Below are 19,047 nucleotides of genomic sequence, written 5' to 3'. Positions count from 1 at the left end.
ACCACTACGCACAATTTTTTGTTCGAGTAATGTACATTATGGTTAAATCAGAGGATAAATCGCTGAAAATTTGAGTAGGATCTGACAGGTATTCCACTGGGCAATGTTAACGATTCCATTTTTTGCTCAACAACACTGCTTCTAATATCCATACAACTCTTCTTTTCAGTGGTACGAGAATTAAATTGGGAAATACTTCTGGATTTTGGTTTGTAAAGGAACAGTTTAAAATACTTTTTGCTTTGCTTTTCTACCCTTATTTTCAGTTCAGGTCTCGTCATTGGTATCTGGACATTAACTTTCATGCCACCAACTGTCCTTTTATACTACCATAATTTTTTTTGTTTCCATGAGATTATATTCTGCTACGATAGTAATTGGAGGTTTCATGCATTTCTCTCTTGAGGGCCAAATTTGTTTTATGCAACATCTCGCTACGTGCAGCTCTATGACTCGTTTTGCACCTGCTACTAAATACCTTCTACTTCTTTATGAGTTTTATTACAGTGACTATATACCATGGAGCGTCACTCCCATCATAAACCGTCCTACTAAGTACATATCTATCAAGTGCGTGGTCACCTTGTAGTGCTACTACTCGATTAACTTACGAGAAATCATAATTTTTTACTTTGCCAAACGAAGATTCACTTTATTTTGAGCTCATGGTACTTTTTTGTATCTTTAACTTTTTATGTCATAGAGTCAGCTGCATTTCCATATTCGTTCATTCTTTGAATAAATTAATATGTTTATTCTAATCTCTTTCTTGTTAAAAAACTTTTTTAAATTTTTGAAACTAGGCAATTTCCCCTCCCTTAGGATTCACAGCTAAGGCCTTAACATTGCTTTGGTTTATTAATCCGCTTTCATGCAGTAATGTGGCCTGAATCTTACGCATGTGCGTCTGCCTCATAATTAATTTTTTGAATCGGGTTTCAATAAACATGGGGTTTTGCTAGTATACATTTCTGCCTGGGTTTTTGCGTATCGACTAATAAAAAGATCAGTTTTTCAGTTAGATGTTATTTATTCGTTGCATTTGCACCAATTTTTTACAAAACCTTTTCCATTAAACAAGGCGTACTGACAAACGTAAACTTAGAAGGTTATTGGACTATGACTAAACAAATTCCGACAAGGCTCCACATTGGTGGGTCCTGAAACCTCCATATAAATGACGTTCTAATATTACGACATTTTTCAGAGCTGTTGTAGTCTGCATGTAATTAAATTTTTAATAAAAAATTATGAAGTCTACTAACGGAATTTGGTTTTACATGGTAACATGTTTGTCAATTAGAAATTTGCTAAAAATGTTTTCATATTGAAATCTTATGAAAGAGCTTTTGCAAGCAGTCAAGTCAAATAAATCTGAATTGCATTTTAATTGCATAATAATTTAATAAATTTGAGAATCTTTTAAACGGATATTTGACTAATAATTCGTACATATTTCCAAGCTGGTTGCGATGAATCGAGTTTTCTGGAATGAGCGATAAATGGTAATTTTAAATAAAATAATAGCATTATGGTGTTAAACAGCATGTTCATTAATTATATTGGAAATCTGACAAAAAATCGAAATTACAAGTTACAAAACTGGCACAGTAATTACAAACATTCCCCTAATCACTACTTATGCATCGTATACTTGGTTAGATATGATCAAATAGTTAACTAGAATGGCATGTTACAACCTGTTCCTTTATATTTGACAGAAAGTTCTTTTGTATGCCACGGTCCAGAGTTGAATGTTTCATATGTCTGTCACTTTATCTACACTGCCGGCCATCCAAAACGCAACACCAAGAACCACCAGATATCATAGCCAAATTGGTATGGGATATAAGGCGTTGAACAAAGATCATATGATTGAAAATACACCCCTATGTGAAGTGAGGAAGATGATGAGATCAGTATTGGGTGTTGCTGCTATTTCTGGCTGGAATTGGTGCTACACGCCTCGGCATTGAATGGAGGAGGCTCTGGATCTCTTGTTGTGGTACAGCAGTTCATGCTGCTTTTACATATCGTCAAAGTTCAACAACCATAGACCAGATGTTTACCGGGATACCGGGAGGACAGGGAGAAAAAAAGCAGCACCCAAGTCTGAAGGGCGAAGAAGAGGTCTTGAACATTGTGTGCCACGAATGATTGCGCATTATTGTCCTACAATGTGCCCGTCGCCAAGCTCCAAATGTATGGGAGGACAACAGGCTCCAACACTTCAGAGATGCAGATCTGGCTGGTTAGTCGGCCGGCAGTGCGTGTTGGGGGGGGGGGGGGGGGGGGAGGAGTGGAAGTGGAATCCAGTAACACCCAAAACCGTAATACCGCGTACAGGAGCAGTTTCTCACCACGGTGATTCCAGACTCTAATCTACCATCTCGGCAGTGCGGGCGGAATTGGGACTCGTCGGTAAAACAATTTCTTACCTTTCCATTGGCCATATCCGTCGTTCATTGCGCCATTGCCGGCTCAAACGCCTATGGTGTTGACTCAGAGGTAAACGCAGCAATGGACGCCTTGCGGCCAGTCTACACTGCTGCAAACGACGACGAATCGTATACGCGGGCACTGCTTGTTGCGCAACAGACGGAATTTTTTATTATATGGTTCGTGATGTGGCTGAGCTATCCATCACTGCGTGGCGCCCAGTATACCCGTTATTATTTGCAGTGCAGCAACGAGGTGGGTGCAGTCGGTCTCGTCGGTCCGTCATTCTCTTCTGCAGACAGCGATTACAGATCCTCATTACAGCTGTTTGGTTCCGTCCTACACGATCACCAATTTCTCAGAAGGGTAACCGCAATCGTTATAGGCGACTATTCTTCCTCCGCCGAATTCCGAAAGGTGCAAGCTTTCTTCTACGCGGCGTTCTGAAGCTGCTTATTCAAAACAATTGCACAAAAGTACAATTCCAGTACATCCACGCGGCCGTGTGTTCCCACTTTATACAGCGCTTGAAGTTGGCGCTTCTGGCACCCATGATGTGCGCCTGCACTGCAACACTAATTATCTGCCTCTTTCTTCACCACAAACGCAAGCTGAAAATTTCACCTGATTTGGATGCTTCCTTCAGGGTGTTGAATTTTGGGTGGCGAGCAGTGTAGTCTGCCGAACACACAAATCTTTCTGATTCCTTCAGTTGCCCACTGTATTTTGGTAATCATTGTTGTAAGGCGAGACGAGAAGTGTGCCTGGATAGCTCAGGTAGTAAAAGTATTACTGGCGAAAAAGAAAGTTCCCGATCAGATACACAGTTCCAGAGTGGACGAGGTGTGACGCTGGTGGCTGTGGCACGCAGGTGGCGCATGGACGTGAAGACGGCGTCGCCGCTGGGGCTGCTGGTCTACAACGCGGGGCTGACGACGCAGTCGGACTTCGTGGCCCTGGAGCTGGTGGACGGCCGGCCGCGACTGCTGCTCAACAAGGGCAACGGACCCACAGAGCTGCAGAGCGACGTCGCCGTGGCGGACGGCGCCTGGCACACGCTAGCCGTCCACTTCAACCCCACCTTCATGGAGGTCTCCGTGGATGGCGCCGTCTCCAGTCTGCGCCTCCCACCGGGCGGTAGCCGCTTCTTCGACCTCGCTGACACCGTACGTAAGCTCTCCTGTCGCACAGCTCCATCACTGTTCAATGCTCAAAACACAGAGTAAATGTAACACTTGAGGCTGGGAGTGATTCGGACGACAGATTCTCTTTGGTGCGAGAACAAGAAAACTAGCTATATCTCTCAACTGATGTTAGTCCTATAAAGATCATTGTAGTCTGACAATGCAGAAACAACTACAATGGCATTCAAGACTAAAGCGTGAGTCTGGAAACATCCCCCAGGCTGTGGCAAAGCCATGTCTCCGCAATATCCATTCTTGCAGGAGTGCTAGTTCTGCAAGCTTCGCAGGAGAGCTTCTATGAAGTTTGGAAAGTGGGAGACGAGGTACTGGCGGAAGTAAAGCTGTGAGGACGGGTCGTGAGTCGTGCTCGGTAGCTCAGATGTTAGAGCACTTTCCCGTGAAAGGCCAAGATCCCGAGTTCGAGTCTCGGTCTGGCACACAGTTTTAATCTGCTAGGAAGTTTCAAGACCACAGGGTGTTCAAAAAGTTTGGACCGGAATAAATGTCGCGAAAGTTGTCAGAGGCAGGGACGAGCTGTCCGACATCGTAGAATCCGCGATTCAGTTCCCATTTCTTCAATGGGTGGGTAGTCATGATACACATGTTTTAAGGGTACAATCTGAACAGAAACACAGTGGCGAAGTCCGTTCAAATGGTTCAAATGGCTCTGAGCTCTATGGGATATACATCTGTAGTCATCAGTCCCCTAGAACTAATAACTACTGAAACCTAACTAAACTAAGGACATCACATACATCGATGCCCAAGGCAGGATTCGAACCTGCGATCGTAGCGCCTAGAACCACTCGGCCACAGCGGCCGGCGGCGAAGTCCGTTTCGCACTGTTTTTGATGGGTACAAAGTTATGCATCATTTATTATATCATTTGTAACTCGTCATCAGCCATGACACGAATGGCTCGCAACACCTTGAAAAGCAAATTGCACTTAACAGAATGTGTTCCACTTGCTGTTCGTATAACTAAAAACATTTCCGTATCCGTCAGAGAAACCTTGCATGGTCACAGGTAGACATCTACGGATGTCAGATCAGGTGAATGTGACAGCCACTTCATGGGATCACGATCTCCAATCCAACAGTTGAGTAACTGGGTATCACGATTCCAGTACACAGGCGTGGTAATGGGGTGGTTCACCATCCTGCTGAAAGTACAAAGGAAATGCCCCATCTTTGTTGAGAACTATAAACAAGACCACCCCATCCAGCAACTGCAGATAGGTCAAAGCACTGAGGGTTTCCATGAGGAAGATAGAGCCAATGAGACGCATTACAAATGCTACACCATATCATCACTTTGCCACGTCCTTTATACCTACAGAGAGATGTCCAGCTCGGATTTTCCTATGGCCACTATCACAAGTTGACGTGCCCATTGACGTAAGAACTCGCGTCATCGCTAAAGAGTATGTTGCAAGCAATATTGTGTACGGTGGCGTGTTGTGCTAATACCTACTCACGAAATTTGCATCTTACACTCACGGATGATTTCCACCAGATACTGTTCGAGCTGCATTTGAATGGATCCCATTTCTGTTGCGTAGGATTCGGTGAATAATGCTCCGAGGGATGCCGTGCCGTTGAGCGAGTTGCCCGATACCTTGGACGGGAGTCATTTCCACTGCTGCTAACAGTGCCCTGCTCGTAGCCTTACTAGTTGTTGTGTGGGAACGGCGAGTACGGAGCTTATCTGCCACTGACGTTGTATCTTGAAACTTTCTGAACAATTTCCTGACGGCACTTTCCGTGATGGTTTCCCTGCCAAGGTGTCGCTGGCTGAAGTCCCTGGTAATTGTCATGGATCTCCGGCCACCAGCTAGCAGGGTGGTTTCTATCCTCTCTTCTTTGGTCAGCGGCATGTTGTCCTTTACATTAACTGCCCATCTGTAACGACAGGAACAGAATGTGATTAGCTTTGAACACTCTGCATGACGAATTACACATGTTATAACAAATTATGTATAACTGTTTATTTATCAAATATCTTTCCGAACGGAATTCACCATTGCGTTTCTCGTCAAAGTCTACTCTTAAAATATGTATCACAAGACCCTCTCCTTTTGAAAGAAACTGAACTGAATCCAATGTCGCAGATACCAAGATGGCGGAAGGCTCTCGCAGGTCACTCAAAAACTTTTCCCCCTCCAACTTTGCTTATATCCATATCCACTGCGTCCCTGCTACTTACTATTTTAGCGATGTTTAGCCTAGTCGCTACTTTCGCGACACTCTCTCCAATTCAGCAGGCTACCATATGTTGGAACGTAATGCGTTATTTGCTTCAACAGTGACAGTTTTATATGGAAGCAAGAAAAAAGTTGTGGGACCACGCCCCATGCCCAAACAGTTACTTTAAATCACCTGCCTCTGTGATGATTTTTAAGTGACTTGGGGTGAACAACCATTTCTGTGCAAGAATGGGTTGCGTCATTGAGTCGTGGCAGGGATGCAGGCCATTGGTAGCTCGAGAAAAACAATATCAGAAAGTTAAATATATTTTTGAGATTCGTACTATCACAATCGTACTGCAGTCCATGGAACTCTAAGAACTCCAAAGATTTTGCTCGAGAACTCCTATTCAAAGCTGTTTATTATACGACTTTCACCCATTCTTATGGTCGAAATCTAACATCGGTACATCTCAATTGGAGACACTGTAACCACTGCTGTTCGGAATTTTGTTGTTATAGTTATGTCTCTACCAAATCAGAGATTATGAGGCTGGACATTACCTTTCTGCCAAGCAACAGGAGTCTCCTGATTTCGTGGGTGCAGTTACCGTCAGCAGAAATATGGGAGCCGAGATAGTTGAAAGGAGAAACAACCTATATTCTTCTTCTACATGCATGGAGGGAAAGGTGAAAAGTTTGGCTTTAAATTTCTGTTTATTCTTCTGCTTCTGTTTTAAAATGGTGGTTCCGCATAAACGGATCATTCAGCATTACTCTTGTCTATGTATTCCTGCGGTGATTAGGCCTAGTTCTACTGAACCCATCCACAATGGCCAAGGAGAAAATTTTAATTCGTATTAATTATTTTTGAAAACAGTCTTGGAGAAAGTCAGCAATCACAATGTAATACTTAAAATTAATCACAAGACACTCAAGATCGCAAGGAACATTTATTAACAGATGAACGGTTTCAATCATCTCATACTCATCTTCAGAGCTTTACCTGTAATTCACGGTGAACATTAAGAAAACCGACAAACTGCACGGACCAGTTCCTGAATGGAAATGGTGGAAAAAACGGTCCTATGAACACGTGTCGGGAAAGACATCGTTTCCACGGTAGATGGCGCTGATGAATGAAAGTTCTTTTGCCCACATGCCATGTGTTCCTTGTGTGTTGCAGGGTGTGTGTTTGACGCAGCGCACTGTAAGCAGCAGAATGGTCCGGCATTTATGTCGGGAACAAGCCGAGACGGTGGTTGTGTACGGCCAAGCAGATGGAAACTGTCGAGAGGCAGGTTATCTTGTAGAACTCGGTTCTCCACATCTGGGGTACGCACAGTCCGCCGCCTCCCTGCACGATTGTCTGTCTGAAAGGGACCACGAGCACATGAATGCTCAAACAGGACGTGAAATGTTGTGTGATGTGGTTGGTGAGAGTACTTGTTCTGGTATAGACCGTTTCCACCTGCTTGGCCGTACACAAACACCATCTCGGCTTGTTCCCGACATGAATACCGGTCCATTCTGCTGCTTACAGTGCGCTTTATCAGTCACCAAACCTACGTGCAGAAGGAACACACGGAATGTTCCAGAAGATCTTTTATTCGTCAGCGCCATCTAACGTGGCAACGGTGCCTTTCGAGGTACATGTTCATAGGAGAATTCTTCCTCCATTTCCAATCAGTAATCCGTCCCAGCAATTTATTGTTTTTATTAATGTTCACCCTGTATAAAACAAGATATAAATTAGAGAGATACATAAGGAGAACCTAATATGAGGTATAAAATTACAAAGCGCACATGTAGCCGTATCGATCGACAATGACCGTGCATGGAGAAGGAACTTCTGAATGAGAGAGATGTACAGCTGTTTTTTAATACTGGAGGCACCGCCTACAGCTGATAGCATGATATCGAGTAATAATCGAGAGGATTATGTGCAAAAAGATGTGGTTATTAGCAAATAGAACTTCAAAAATGTGTAGAATAATTTTATAATAAAGGAATAAGAGCTTATTAATACGGCTATTGTCAAATAGATGTATTAAGAGCTTTAAAAAGGAAACAAATGAACATCACAATCGTTGGTGTAATTTGCTCGTTAGTGGCATGCTGGAAAAATAATAACTGTATTTTGATTTCTAAGGAGATGCAGTACGCCAAAGATGTAGCAGCAAGGCGACTCCAATGAGATGGCTATAAGTATCGACAAGTGACGTCCAGCATCTCTTTGGAAATCACCCCCGCTGTTGTGTCTTCGGAACGGTGTCCACCATCTCCATAGAAACCAACAACATAGTAATTATTTTTCCAGCATGGGCCTTGAGGGCAAATTACACACAATGAATGTGATGTTATTTCTCATTCTTAAAGCTCTCAGTGTATTTATTTGACATTAGCTATATTAACAAGCTGTTTAACGAGCGAGGTGGTGCAGTGGTTAGCACACTAGAGTCGCGTTCTGGAGGACGACGGTTGAAACCTGCGTCCGGCCATCTTTATTTAGGTTTCCTGTGATTTCTCTAAATCGCTTCAGGCAAATGCCGGGACGGTCCTTTGAAACGGCACGGCTGACTTCCTTCCATGTCCTTCTCTAATCCGATGGGACCGATGGCCTCGCTGTTTGCTACCCTCCCCCGAATCGACCAAGCCGGCCAGGGTGGCCGAGCGGTTCTGACGCTACTGTCCTTAGGTTAGTTAGGTTTAAGTAGTTATAAGTTCTAGGGGACTGATGACCTTAGAAGTTAAGTCCCATAGTGCTCAGAGCCATTTGAACCATTTGAACCGAATCGACCAACAAGCTGTTTGTGGTTCAAATGGTTCTGAGCACTATGGGACGTAACATCTGACGTCATCACTCACCTAGAACTTAGAACTATTTAAACCTAACTGACCTAAGGATATCACACACATCCATGCCCGACGCAGGATTCGAACCTGCGACCGTAGCAGCAGCGCGGTTCCGGACTGAAGCGCCTAGAACCGCTCGGCCACACGGCCGGCAAAGCTGTTTGTCTTTTATTATGAAATTATTCTACGTAATTGGTTCTAGGCGCTTCAGTTCGGAACCGCGCTGTTGCTACGGTCGCAGGTTCGAATCCCGCCTCGGACATGGATGTGTGTGATGTCCTTAGGTTAGTTAGGTTTAAGTAGTTCTAAGTCTAGGGGACCGATGACTTGAGATGTTAAGTCCCATATTGCTTAGAGCCATTTGAACCATTTTTTCTACGTAATTTTTACGCTCTATTTATTAAAAGTACATCTTTTTGTACGTAGTTCTCTCGACTTATGTAGCCGCTATGTCTCAGGTGCCTTGTCACGGTCCGTACGGCTCCCCCCCCCCCTCCCTCCTCGGAGATTCGACTCTTCCCTCCGGTATGTGTGTGTGTGTGTTGTCCGTGGCGTAGGTTAGTTCAGTTTAGATTAAGAAGTGTGTAGGCTTAGGGAGCGATGGCCTCAGCAGTTTGGTCCCAAAAGACCTTAACACAAATCCCAAATTTTCAACTCATGTCTGATCGGATAACGCTGACATCACGCTGTAAGATGTATTCCTCTAATTTATATCCTGTATTATATTTCAGTTGAAGGTCTGAAGATGAACATGTGGTGATCGAAACCGGTCACCTTCTAATAAACGTGCCTTGCGACCTAAACTTTTTCATAATTAATTTCAAATTGAAACATCTCCTTTGTATAATTAAGGAATGACTGTGCTGATAAACCTCTACGTTATTTGATTTTCAAACAGCTGAGCAGAACTGAATGTACTCAGACATTTCTCTCTTTACTTATTCTGATCAACAGTAAACTGACACACAATATTTTTAGCGCAACGCAATCTGACTTTCAATAATCCCTACGAAAGGATGGCCCTGACTAACAATAATCTACTCGTATATCTTTCATGAATCACTTACGTTACAAAAATATTCGTTACTCGAACTACTGCAATACAGCGAACACCAATACTGCCAGCTAAACAAAAGATTCTAACTACTGAAGGCACTAACTACTGATAGGCATAGGTAGCAAATTAAAAATTTTGATAGAGAACAAGTAATCTATTTACCTTAATAATGTTCAAAAGTCCATTATATCCAGTATTACAAATTTACTCTTTCTGATGGACACACGTCCAGATCGTCCGCTCTCAAAATTCTGCCATCTCTCTCCCCACATCCACCACTGCTGGCGGCTCACCTCCAACTGCGCAACGCTACGAACTGTTCACATCTAACTGCCCAACACTACAGTAGCAAATGTTCCAGTAATGCAAACCAGCCACAGACTTCACACAGCACAGTCAGTGATTTTCATACAGAGCGCTACGTGGCGTTACCAACATCAAAACCTAAACAGCCTACTTACATAGCCCCCAAGATCCCCACAAAAAATAACAAAGATATCAAATGCACACACTTATTGATGCAATGATGGTCAAAAGCAAAAATTCTCATAAAGACAGTCCTAATCATTCATCACAATAGTAATTACAGTTTTTTTTCTTTTTTTTCTCAGAGTCTGAGCAGTAAAACAAAATGCACACGGAAGTAGTGGATAACATAAAAACCTAAACAGCCTACTTACAAAATTAATTCGTATTGTTATTGTACGTGCATTTCGTGCTGTGCTGTGGGGGCGAGCTAGTGGTGGTTCCCGTGTGCCGGCAGGTGTTCGTGGGCGGCACGGAGGTGAACAAGCGGGCGCGCGCGCGGACGCAGGGCGTGCGGTCCGCGACTGCGTCGTTCCGCGGCTGCGTGCGCAACATGTGGGCCGAGCAGCGGCGCGTCGGCTTCCCCGAGGCGCGCGTCACGCACGGCGTGCTGCCCGACTGCGTGTGGGCGTTCGCGTGCGCCGCGCGCCAGCCCTGCGTGCCCTCGGCGCGCTGCCACCAGCACGGCGTCGACTCGTTCCGCTGCTCCGACTGCGGCCAGCCCATGTGCGTCAAGCCCGACTACGCGGAGAGCTACAAGGTGCGTGCCGCCACTGCCCTCTGCCTGACACCCGCTGCACTAGGACGACGAGGACGACGGAGACCGGAATCGGCTGAAAGTTGGTCTTTAATGCACTGACGTTCGGCTTCTCATCCAAACGAAGGGCTTGCGGCCAAGGGATTCGGCCTTGCAGAAAAGCAATTGACTCATAACTTGCCGGTGTTTCTGCCGTTTTGTTATTATTATGAAGTAGCGTTTTAATTACGATTTCACTTGACCAGATTATGAGAGGAGAAGAGGATTCAACAGTAGTCGCACCTGTAAGATTTATTTTACTGCAAGAAGCATAGCATTAGAAAAAGAAGAAGAAGAAACGACGTCGGTGGACGACCTCTTTATTAATAAACTAGGCAGCAGTGTGGCGGGACACAATTAATGTCCACCTTAAAGGTGAATTGGAATATGGTCCATTTAACAATTTTTTGCTAATGGAAGCTACAGATTCATAATGGAATGGTGTAGGCCCTAAAATTTCCGAATACTCTTCAAGGAGAGCTGCACCTGCCGCAGAAAATTAACAGATACTCCCAGTTTTGTTGTTACCCTTTGTCGTACACGGCGAAGAGATGTCAGTAAAGACTCCATTTTCATTTTCTCATCGTGCATCTCATTTTCTAGTATTTCCAGTTTCCTTTTAAAATCGCATTCGTAGAGGCCCATAAATATTCCCATTCACAATAAAAGTGGCAGCTTTAATGCTGTCTCCATATTCCATTCTATACCCCAGTATTTTTAGACACAATAAATAGACGCACTTAGCAAGAGCAATCATTGTCTAAAGCGAAAACAGCGAGTATTGAAGTTAAGTTTTTCAGGACAACCTCAAGTTGCAGTTAATGTTTTATTGACTGATTTCTCTCTTAAACTTAACAGCCAGCTACCTTACTTTCAGTAGTAAATTCCAGTGTTTCTCTTGGTAAATTGAAAAGGGAAACCTGTCAATAAAACATACTAAGAGTGACTTGTCGCTGTCCTGAAAAACTTACACACCAGTTCTAGACACACAGCAAATCGGTACTGAATCAACGAACGTTCGACCCATCGTCCAAACTAGAAGGGTCACAAGGCCAACCGACTGCCAACGCTTTCATGTTACCGCCGTCAAATGTTACTGTTGTGAATTGGCAGTAGCCAATTCACGGGGTTTGGAGGAAGCCGAAAGGCACGCGTTTAAGCTCGCGCAGGCTGGCGTGAGGTCTAGAACAGGTAGAGTAATTATACTATCAAGAAAAGTACGTAGCTGCTGGAATACTTTTAATCCTTAATTGGTGAACATCGGTCTGACTGTACATGCATCCCAAGATAAATAACAAATGATAATGGCGCCTTGCTAGGTCGTAGCAAATGACGTAGCGGAAGGCTATGCTAACTATCGTCTCGGCAAATGAGAGCATAATTTGTCAGTGAACCATTGCTAGCAAAGTCGGCTGTACAACTGGGCCGAGTGCTAGGAAGTCTCTCTAGACCTGCCGTGTGGCGGCGCTCGGTCTGCAATCACTGACAGTGGCGACACGCGGGTCCGACGTATACTACCGGACCGCGGCCGATTTAAAGGCTACCACCTAGCAAGTGTGGTGTCTGGCGGTGACACCACAGTTACCGCAAGCAGCGCCAACTGCTTCGTTGTCTCTAATTTGCCGTCCGTACACATTAAGCAAATCTCGGCCCGTGAAGCGGTTGGTTGTCGTTCGTTGGCCTTCGTTGGCCTAGTGTGCACTCGACTTGGAAGAGTAGTAGTGTGCCATTGACCTTGCCTCGTTAAATACACCGGTCCTCATCATTTCACGTAGTTAAGAAACGGCGCATGTGGCAAGTACTGGGATGGGTAACCACCTGGGTAGGCCACGTGCTGTTTGCTGCTTTTTCTTTGCTTTTACGCCAGGGAGGAGGAGCGTTGGTCGCGTGTAGCCCCGTTCACCAATATTGGTGGCAATGCTCTGGGTCAAATTCTAATCCTCTCCGCATTGTTACATGAAGTGATGGAACATGACATGGTTGACAGTGATGCGTCAGTTTGATGAGGACCTTAAGCTCGACGGCGCCGTTGACGCTATTCGAGAGGAGTAGGCTACTTGCTGGCACCAGGTTTTACCCTTTCTTTCACCTTTCTCATCATCCTCCAACACAAACACGGTACCACACTACTCAAACCCACTACAGTCACCTACATTTACCAGGAAGACTTAGCCGCACATTTGTCGCACTTTCCGACGGGAAGCTGCCGTTGTGGTCGAATGACACGAAACCTTGCCAATCAAACGTGTCTCCCAGCCAACGATGCCATGCGACTTTACTTCACCTGGAAAAGTGTAGCTGCGAGTATGAAACCTGCCGATGGCGTTAGCACTGCATATTCAACACTCATTGGTACTCGTTATTCCCAATGATAAATCAGCTGGTAGCAATCTCCATTAAGGAAAAGTGAATATTGACTGTTATATGAAATGTAACAGTCAACCAACTGGTTGCACACAACTTAAAAAAAAACACATTAACCAGGTTTCGACAGCTCTAAGACTTCATCATAGCGGTAAAAGTTACCTAGGAAAGTATATAAGGTACAGGTAATATACACCAAGTAGTTATATACAGGGCGTTTCAAAAAGAAAGAGCAGATTTCAAACATTTATTTCTCAAAAACTACAAATGATAGAAACACAATTCAAACGTTTCTTGTCAGAGAAAGGTTCAAAGTTTTTCAATGGTCCGCGCAGAAGTTCCATGCAAATCCGCAGTGGCGCTGGCGTTTGTTTGTAGGAAAATGGCGACGACACCACAGGAACGATCATTTTGTGTGCTGCAATTTGCAAAGTTAGAGTCCATTGTTGGTGTGCAACGTGCATTCCGCCGTCAATTCAACAAACAGCCGCCTCGTCATAAGCAAATTTATGAGTGGCATCACAGATTCGTAGAAGATGGTTGCATCTGCAAGCGAAAAAGCACGGGTCGTCCACGCACATCGGATGAAAATGTCGAGCGTGTCCGTGCAGCTTACGAAAGGAGCCCTAGAAAATCCACGGCACGGGCAAGTCACGAACTAAACATGTCTAAAACAACGGTATGGCGCGTTCTGAGTAACCGTTTGCACATGAAGCCGTACAAACTGCAGTTATTGCAAGCATTGCGTCCTGACGACCACAACAAAAGGTTCGAATTTTCAACTGCAATTCTACAGGACATGGAAGAGGACAATTTTGCCGAACGATTAATTTTTTCAGATGAATCAACGTTTCACATTTCTGGTAAAGTTAATCGGCATAACGTACGAATTTGGGCGAGTGAAACTCCGAGGGACGTTATTCAACATGAAAGAGACTCACCAAAGGTTAACGTCTTTTGTGCAATTTCGGTAAACAAAGTTTATGGACCTTTCTTTTTCATGGAGAAAACTATCACAGGAACCATTTACCTGGACATGTTAGAAAACTGGCTATTTCCTCAACTTCAGGAAGATTCAAATCACTTCATCTTCATGCAAGATGGCGCCCCACCACACTTCTCTGAACCTGTACGACGGTACCTAAATAACACCATTCCAGGACGGTGGATTGGAAGAGCAGGAGCACAAGATCAATGTCATCGTCTGTGGCCTCCCAGGTCACCAGACCTTACACCCTGCGATTTTTATTTGTGGGGGTACATAAAGGACTGTGTTTATGTCCCACCTATGCCCGCTACTCTTCAAGAGGTACGACATCGAATTGTTGCGGCCGTGAATTCGGTAACTAAAGACCAGTTGCGTCGTGTGTGGCAAGAAATGAGATACCGGTTTGATATTTGTCGTGTAACAAATGGTGCTCATATTGAGGTACAGTTTTGATATTTGTTGTGTAACATTTGGTACTCATATTGAGTGAAGGACCGTTGGAATTGTGTTTCTATCATTTGTAGTTTTTGAGAAATAAATGTTTGAAATCTGCTCTTTCTTTTTGAAACGCCCTGTATGTGAAAATTCTCAAATAAAAATGAGAAAACTGTACTTACATGAATTCACATGGCAACTTTTAAATTTTCAGCAACAGTGCTATTCTCAAATGAAATTATGATGTTGCATGAGTCAAGAATATAGGTCATAATAATAAAGACAGCCGGTCATTGCGGCCGAGCGGTTGTAGGTGCTTCAGTCCGGAACCGCGCGTCTGCTACGGTCGCAGGTTCGAATCCTGCCTCGGTCATGCGTGTGTGTGTGTGTGATGTCCTTAGGTTAGTTAGGTTTAAGTAGTTCTAACTTCTAGGGGACTGATGACCTCAGATGTTAAGTCGCATAGTGCTCAGAGCCACTTTTGAACGAAAAGAGACAGGCAGTGATCACAGAATAATGCAATCATAGTTGCAAGCGGCGGCACAGGTTAACTTCCGTAGCTAGGTAGGACCAGCACATACACATCGCAAGAGTCATCAGACTAAACGGCATGTAAGCCGACACTGCCATGAGATGGACACGAGGATTAATAGGTCCATCTGGTAACAAAACGGCAAAAATAGAAAGATCTACGTTAAGAGCAAAATTACATAGCTGTAGGTATACATTAGTAACAGATAGTGGGCAATACGAAAGCTTGCAAAAATAATAAATCAGCCTTTCTACAGGGAGTTTTAAATGAAGTAGAAGACTGACATTGACAGTTGAATAAGGGAAACCGACATTCCCGACACTACTGTGAGGAAAATTGCAAAACTCAGGCAGTTCTAAGTAACTGCTCTAAATCTTGCAAAAAGTTTTTATTACACAACTGCAATTGTTCGTTAAGAATGAAACCGTATTTAAACGACGGTTGTTGATAATCTCTAGCCCTTCAAGGATATCGAGTCGGAGACTTTTTTCTTGAAATGTAGGATACTGACATCTTGCACTTCCTTGGGTTTATGGCCTGTGACTAACAAGTGGTCGGCAAAGGACGAATTATGAATATTAGTACCATTTTTCCTAGAAGATGTTCTCTAAATCTTACAGAAATAGCTCACCCTGTTTGTCCTTAGTAATAAATTTTGACTGTCTACGTAGCGTTCCACTTCGAAAATCACGTCAATGTTATTCCGGAAATTCGTGCCAAGCATTGGATTCTTCGTCGGAGGAAAGAGGAGAAAGTCCTTGCGTTCCAAGTCGGGAAAGTACAGAGAGAAACGTAAAATTTGAAAGCTCATAAACGCAGCACGTGTGAGAGTGATGGCGTCTGAGGAACTCGAAACATAGTCTGCGGCAATCTTTCTCATATTCCAAATTAAGTTTAAGATGCTCAAACTGGCCCACGGACTGATTCAACGTTTTAGGCTATCGCCTAAGTTGTGATATCCCGGTCTTGGAGCTTTCTCTTTCTTTTCCCGGGTGTTCACAGAGAAATGGTCTGCTACTCCGTTCGTCGTCATTCACATTCGTGTGAAGGCTCTGTAAGAGTCTGCGATTCCTAATCATTTTGTCATACATGCGTAGATTAAAAATATCGAAAGCCCGCGAGAAATGCATGCTTGAACATAAATGCAGACGCTAGCTGAGCACGCAGGTTGTGCTGTTGTATTCAACGACGAACGGCACCTGCAAATGTCAGTCGTGTTCAAAAGAGTGTTCTGTTTAGTTTTGAGTACACAATGTCGGAAGTAAGTCGACTTGAGCGGGAATAAATTGTTGGCGTTCGTATGACAGGTGCTTCAGGAGGCAAGATAACTGAAGTGTTTAGTGTTTTCAAAGGCACCACATCGAAGATCTATACGACACACAGGGTAAATGGAAAAGCATCAACCGCTAGGTTATCAAGTGGAGGAAGTGAGCGTCGAGCGACAGTGACAGACAGTCACTGAACAGTGCCGTGACGAAACGTATGAGGAAGGAATTTGCCAATGTCATTGTAGAACTGAATGTCACACTAGCGAACCCAGTCAGCTAACAAATAACACGAATGGAACTACGTAAGGAAGGAATTACAGGGACGGCTAGAATTCCAAACCACTAAGCAGTGACGCAATGCCCGTGACAGGAAAACGTGGTGCCGAAGCCGTAAAACCTAGACTATGGAGCTGACGGAGAAAGTCTTTTAGACGGACGAGTCTTGTTTCACACCGCTTCCAACTTCAGGAAGAGTTTACGTCCCAAAAGTGAAACACGCTGGTAGTTCGATTATGATTTGGGCAGCAATATCAGGTTTTTCATGGCCCCGATGGTTATTCTGCAAGGTCACACTACAGTCAAGGACTATGCGACCCTTTTTGCTGATGCGGTGCATCTCGTGGTACAGTCTCAGTTCCCCAATGGTGATGCTGTGTTCCAAGAGGACAGAGCCTTTGTTCACAAAGCTCGCATCGTCCAACACTGGTTTGTGAGCAAGAGGATGAATTGTAGGATCTCTCCTGCCTTTCCCCATCTTGACGTTATTGAGCCTTTGCGGCCCACTTCGGAGAGGAGGGTGAGTGGTCGTTATCCACCACATCACCGTTACCTGAACTTACCACTATTTTGAAGGGATAATACCATAATATTCCCTTGAAAAACATGCAGAACCTGTATTCACTAAGACGGTGTGCGTGAAAGCTGTTTTCAATGCCAACCATTTTCATACACGGTATTATTCACGGTAATGTGTTGTGTCTTTGATGTTTCCATATTTTTATCCACCCATGTATGTTAGAACACTGCCAGCGCATACTTACACTAACTCAGCAAGGATTGTTGCAGCGTTCTTTCTTCTTCAAGCGCCGAAAACAAATTACAGCATTCCGCTCCGCTTTATCGGTGGACCGTGTTATTTAGTTGTGGCTCCTCTAGTGGCATGTTATTTTACCGTTCCAAAACAAAAAAAAAATTGATTATGAGTCTTCGTTTCTTCGATTTTTATGGAGTATGCCATTGGTGTAGGAACATAGACAAATTAAAAATGAAAATGCAGAGTACTGATGTTCACAATAAAATGATTATTGTTGTGAAACATTAATACTGTGTGATTCTTGAGTTTCTCCCGGCGTATTTGATAATCAAAATATCCACGGGTGTACTGCCGGTCTACAGTGTCCAACGGGCACAATATTTCGGCGATCATACATGTCGCCATCATCAGGTGAACTGACGGACTGAGCTCCTGTGAACGTGCCGGCACGGAGATCCGTACACTATGGCTGCTCAGGTGGAACTGGGTTCGGTCGCGGCGGCGGCGGATTTAAATACCCTCCGCCCGCGGCGCGCTCACTCCGCCGTCCGCGCCCCGCGCCACGGTCGCGCGGTGGAACAGATTGCGACGGCGTCTGAGATGACGTCGGTGTGATGGCTCCGTCCGCCGTGGTCGTCACAACTATACATTTGCTCGATTTACTCTTGATTAACCCAATCGCTGGTTCCCAAGCCTTGCTAAGATTATAGCCACAGTCACGATTTATGAGGTCGTCATTGGTGCGAATTTCGATGGCCTCTCTAACAACGCTGTCCCAGTATCTCGACGTCTGTACCAGAATCCTCGTGCGTTCATACTCCATAGCGTGATTTTCCGACAAACAATGTTCAGCGACCGCCGACTTGCTCGGATACATCAGTCGAGTGTGCCTCTGGTGTTCACGGCATCGATCCTCGACGGTACGCATCGTCTGACCAATATACGACTTGCCACATTGACACGGAATCTGGTACACGCCGGCCTTCCTCAAACCGAGGTCATCTTTGGCGCTCCCCACCAGTGCACGAGTTTTATTCGGAGGACAAAACACCGTTCCGACCCGGTGTTTCTTCAAAATGCGGGCGATCTTTCCCGAGAGTGCGCCTGTATATGGGATAAACGCAGTGCCTACCTCCTCCCTCGTGATTTCATCCATATCCACAGGTTGTGCTGTAGTGGTTGGGCGGAGAGCACGTTGAATCTGCCACTCTGAGTACCCATTTTTTCGAAATACGGTTCTCAGATGTTCCAATTCCTGCGGTAGACTCTCTGCGTCAGAGATAGTGCGCGCCCTATGTACTAGAGTTTTAAGTACCCCATTCCTCTGTGAAGGGTGGTGGCAGCTGTCTGCGTGCAAATACAGATCAGTGTGCGTTGTCTTCCGATACACCCCATGACCTAGGGTGCCGTCAGGCCTTCTCTTGACCAAGACGTCAAGAAAAGGTAGTTTACCCTCCGTTTCAGTCTCCATAGTGAATTTGATGTTGGGGTGTATGGAGTTTAGATGTGTAAGGAAGTCAAGGAGTTTATCCATACCATGTGGTCAGATTACGAAAGTGTCGTCCACGTAACGGAAAAAGCAAGTAGGTTTCCATTCGGATGA

At 44.6% G+C, this 19,047-nt stretch overlaps 1 protein-coding gene across 1 annotated transcript in view; it reads left to right on the top strand.

The window, feature by feature from the left end:
- The window catches only part of LOC126260360 (chondroitin sulfate proteoglycan 4), a 577,728-nt gene that overhangs the window by 46,925 nt on the left and 511,756 nt on the right, over positions 1 to 19,047 (top strand). The window contains exons 4-5 of the mRNA XM_049957687.1: positions 3,311 to 3,605; positions 10,486 to 10,788. Of these exons, the coding sequence (XP_049813644.1) occupies positions 3,311 to 3,605; positions 10,486 to 10,788 (598 nt within the window). The remainder of the gene's footprint in view (positions 1 to 3,310; positions 3,606 to 10,485; positions 10,789 to 19,047) is intronic.

This window comes from Schistocerca nitens, chromosome 5, assembly GCF_023898315.1.
Source record: "Schistocerca nitens isolate TAMUIC-IGC-003100 chromosome 5, iqSchNite1.1, whole genome shotgun sequence".
Lineage (NCBI taxonomy): Eukaryota > Metazoa > Arthropoda > Insecta > Orthoptera > Acrididae > Schistocerca > Schistocerca nitens.
This window is presented reverse-complemented; position numbering and strand designations above follow the sequence as displayed.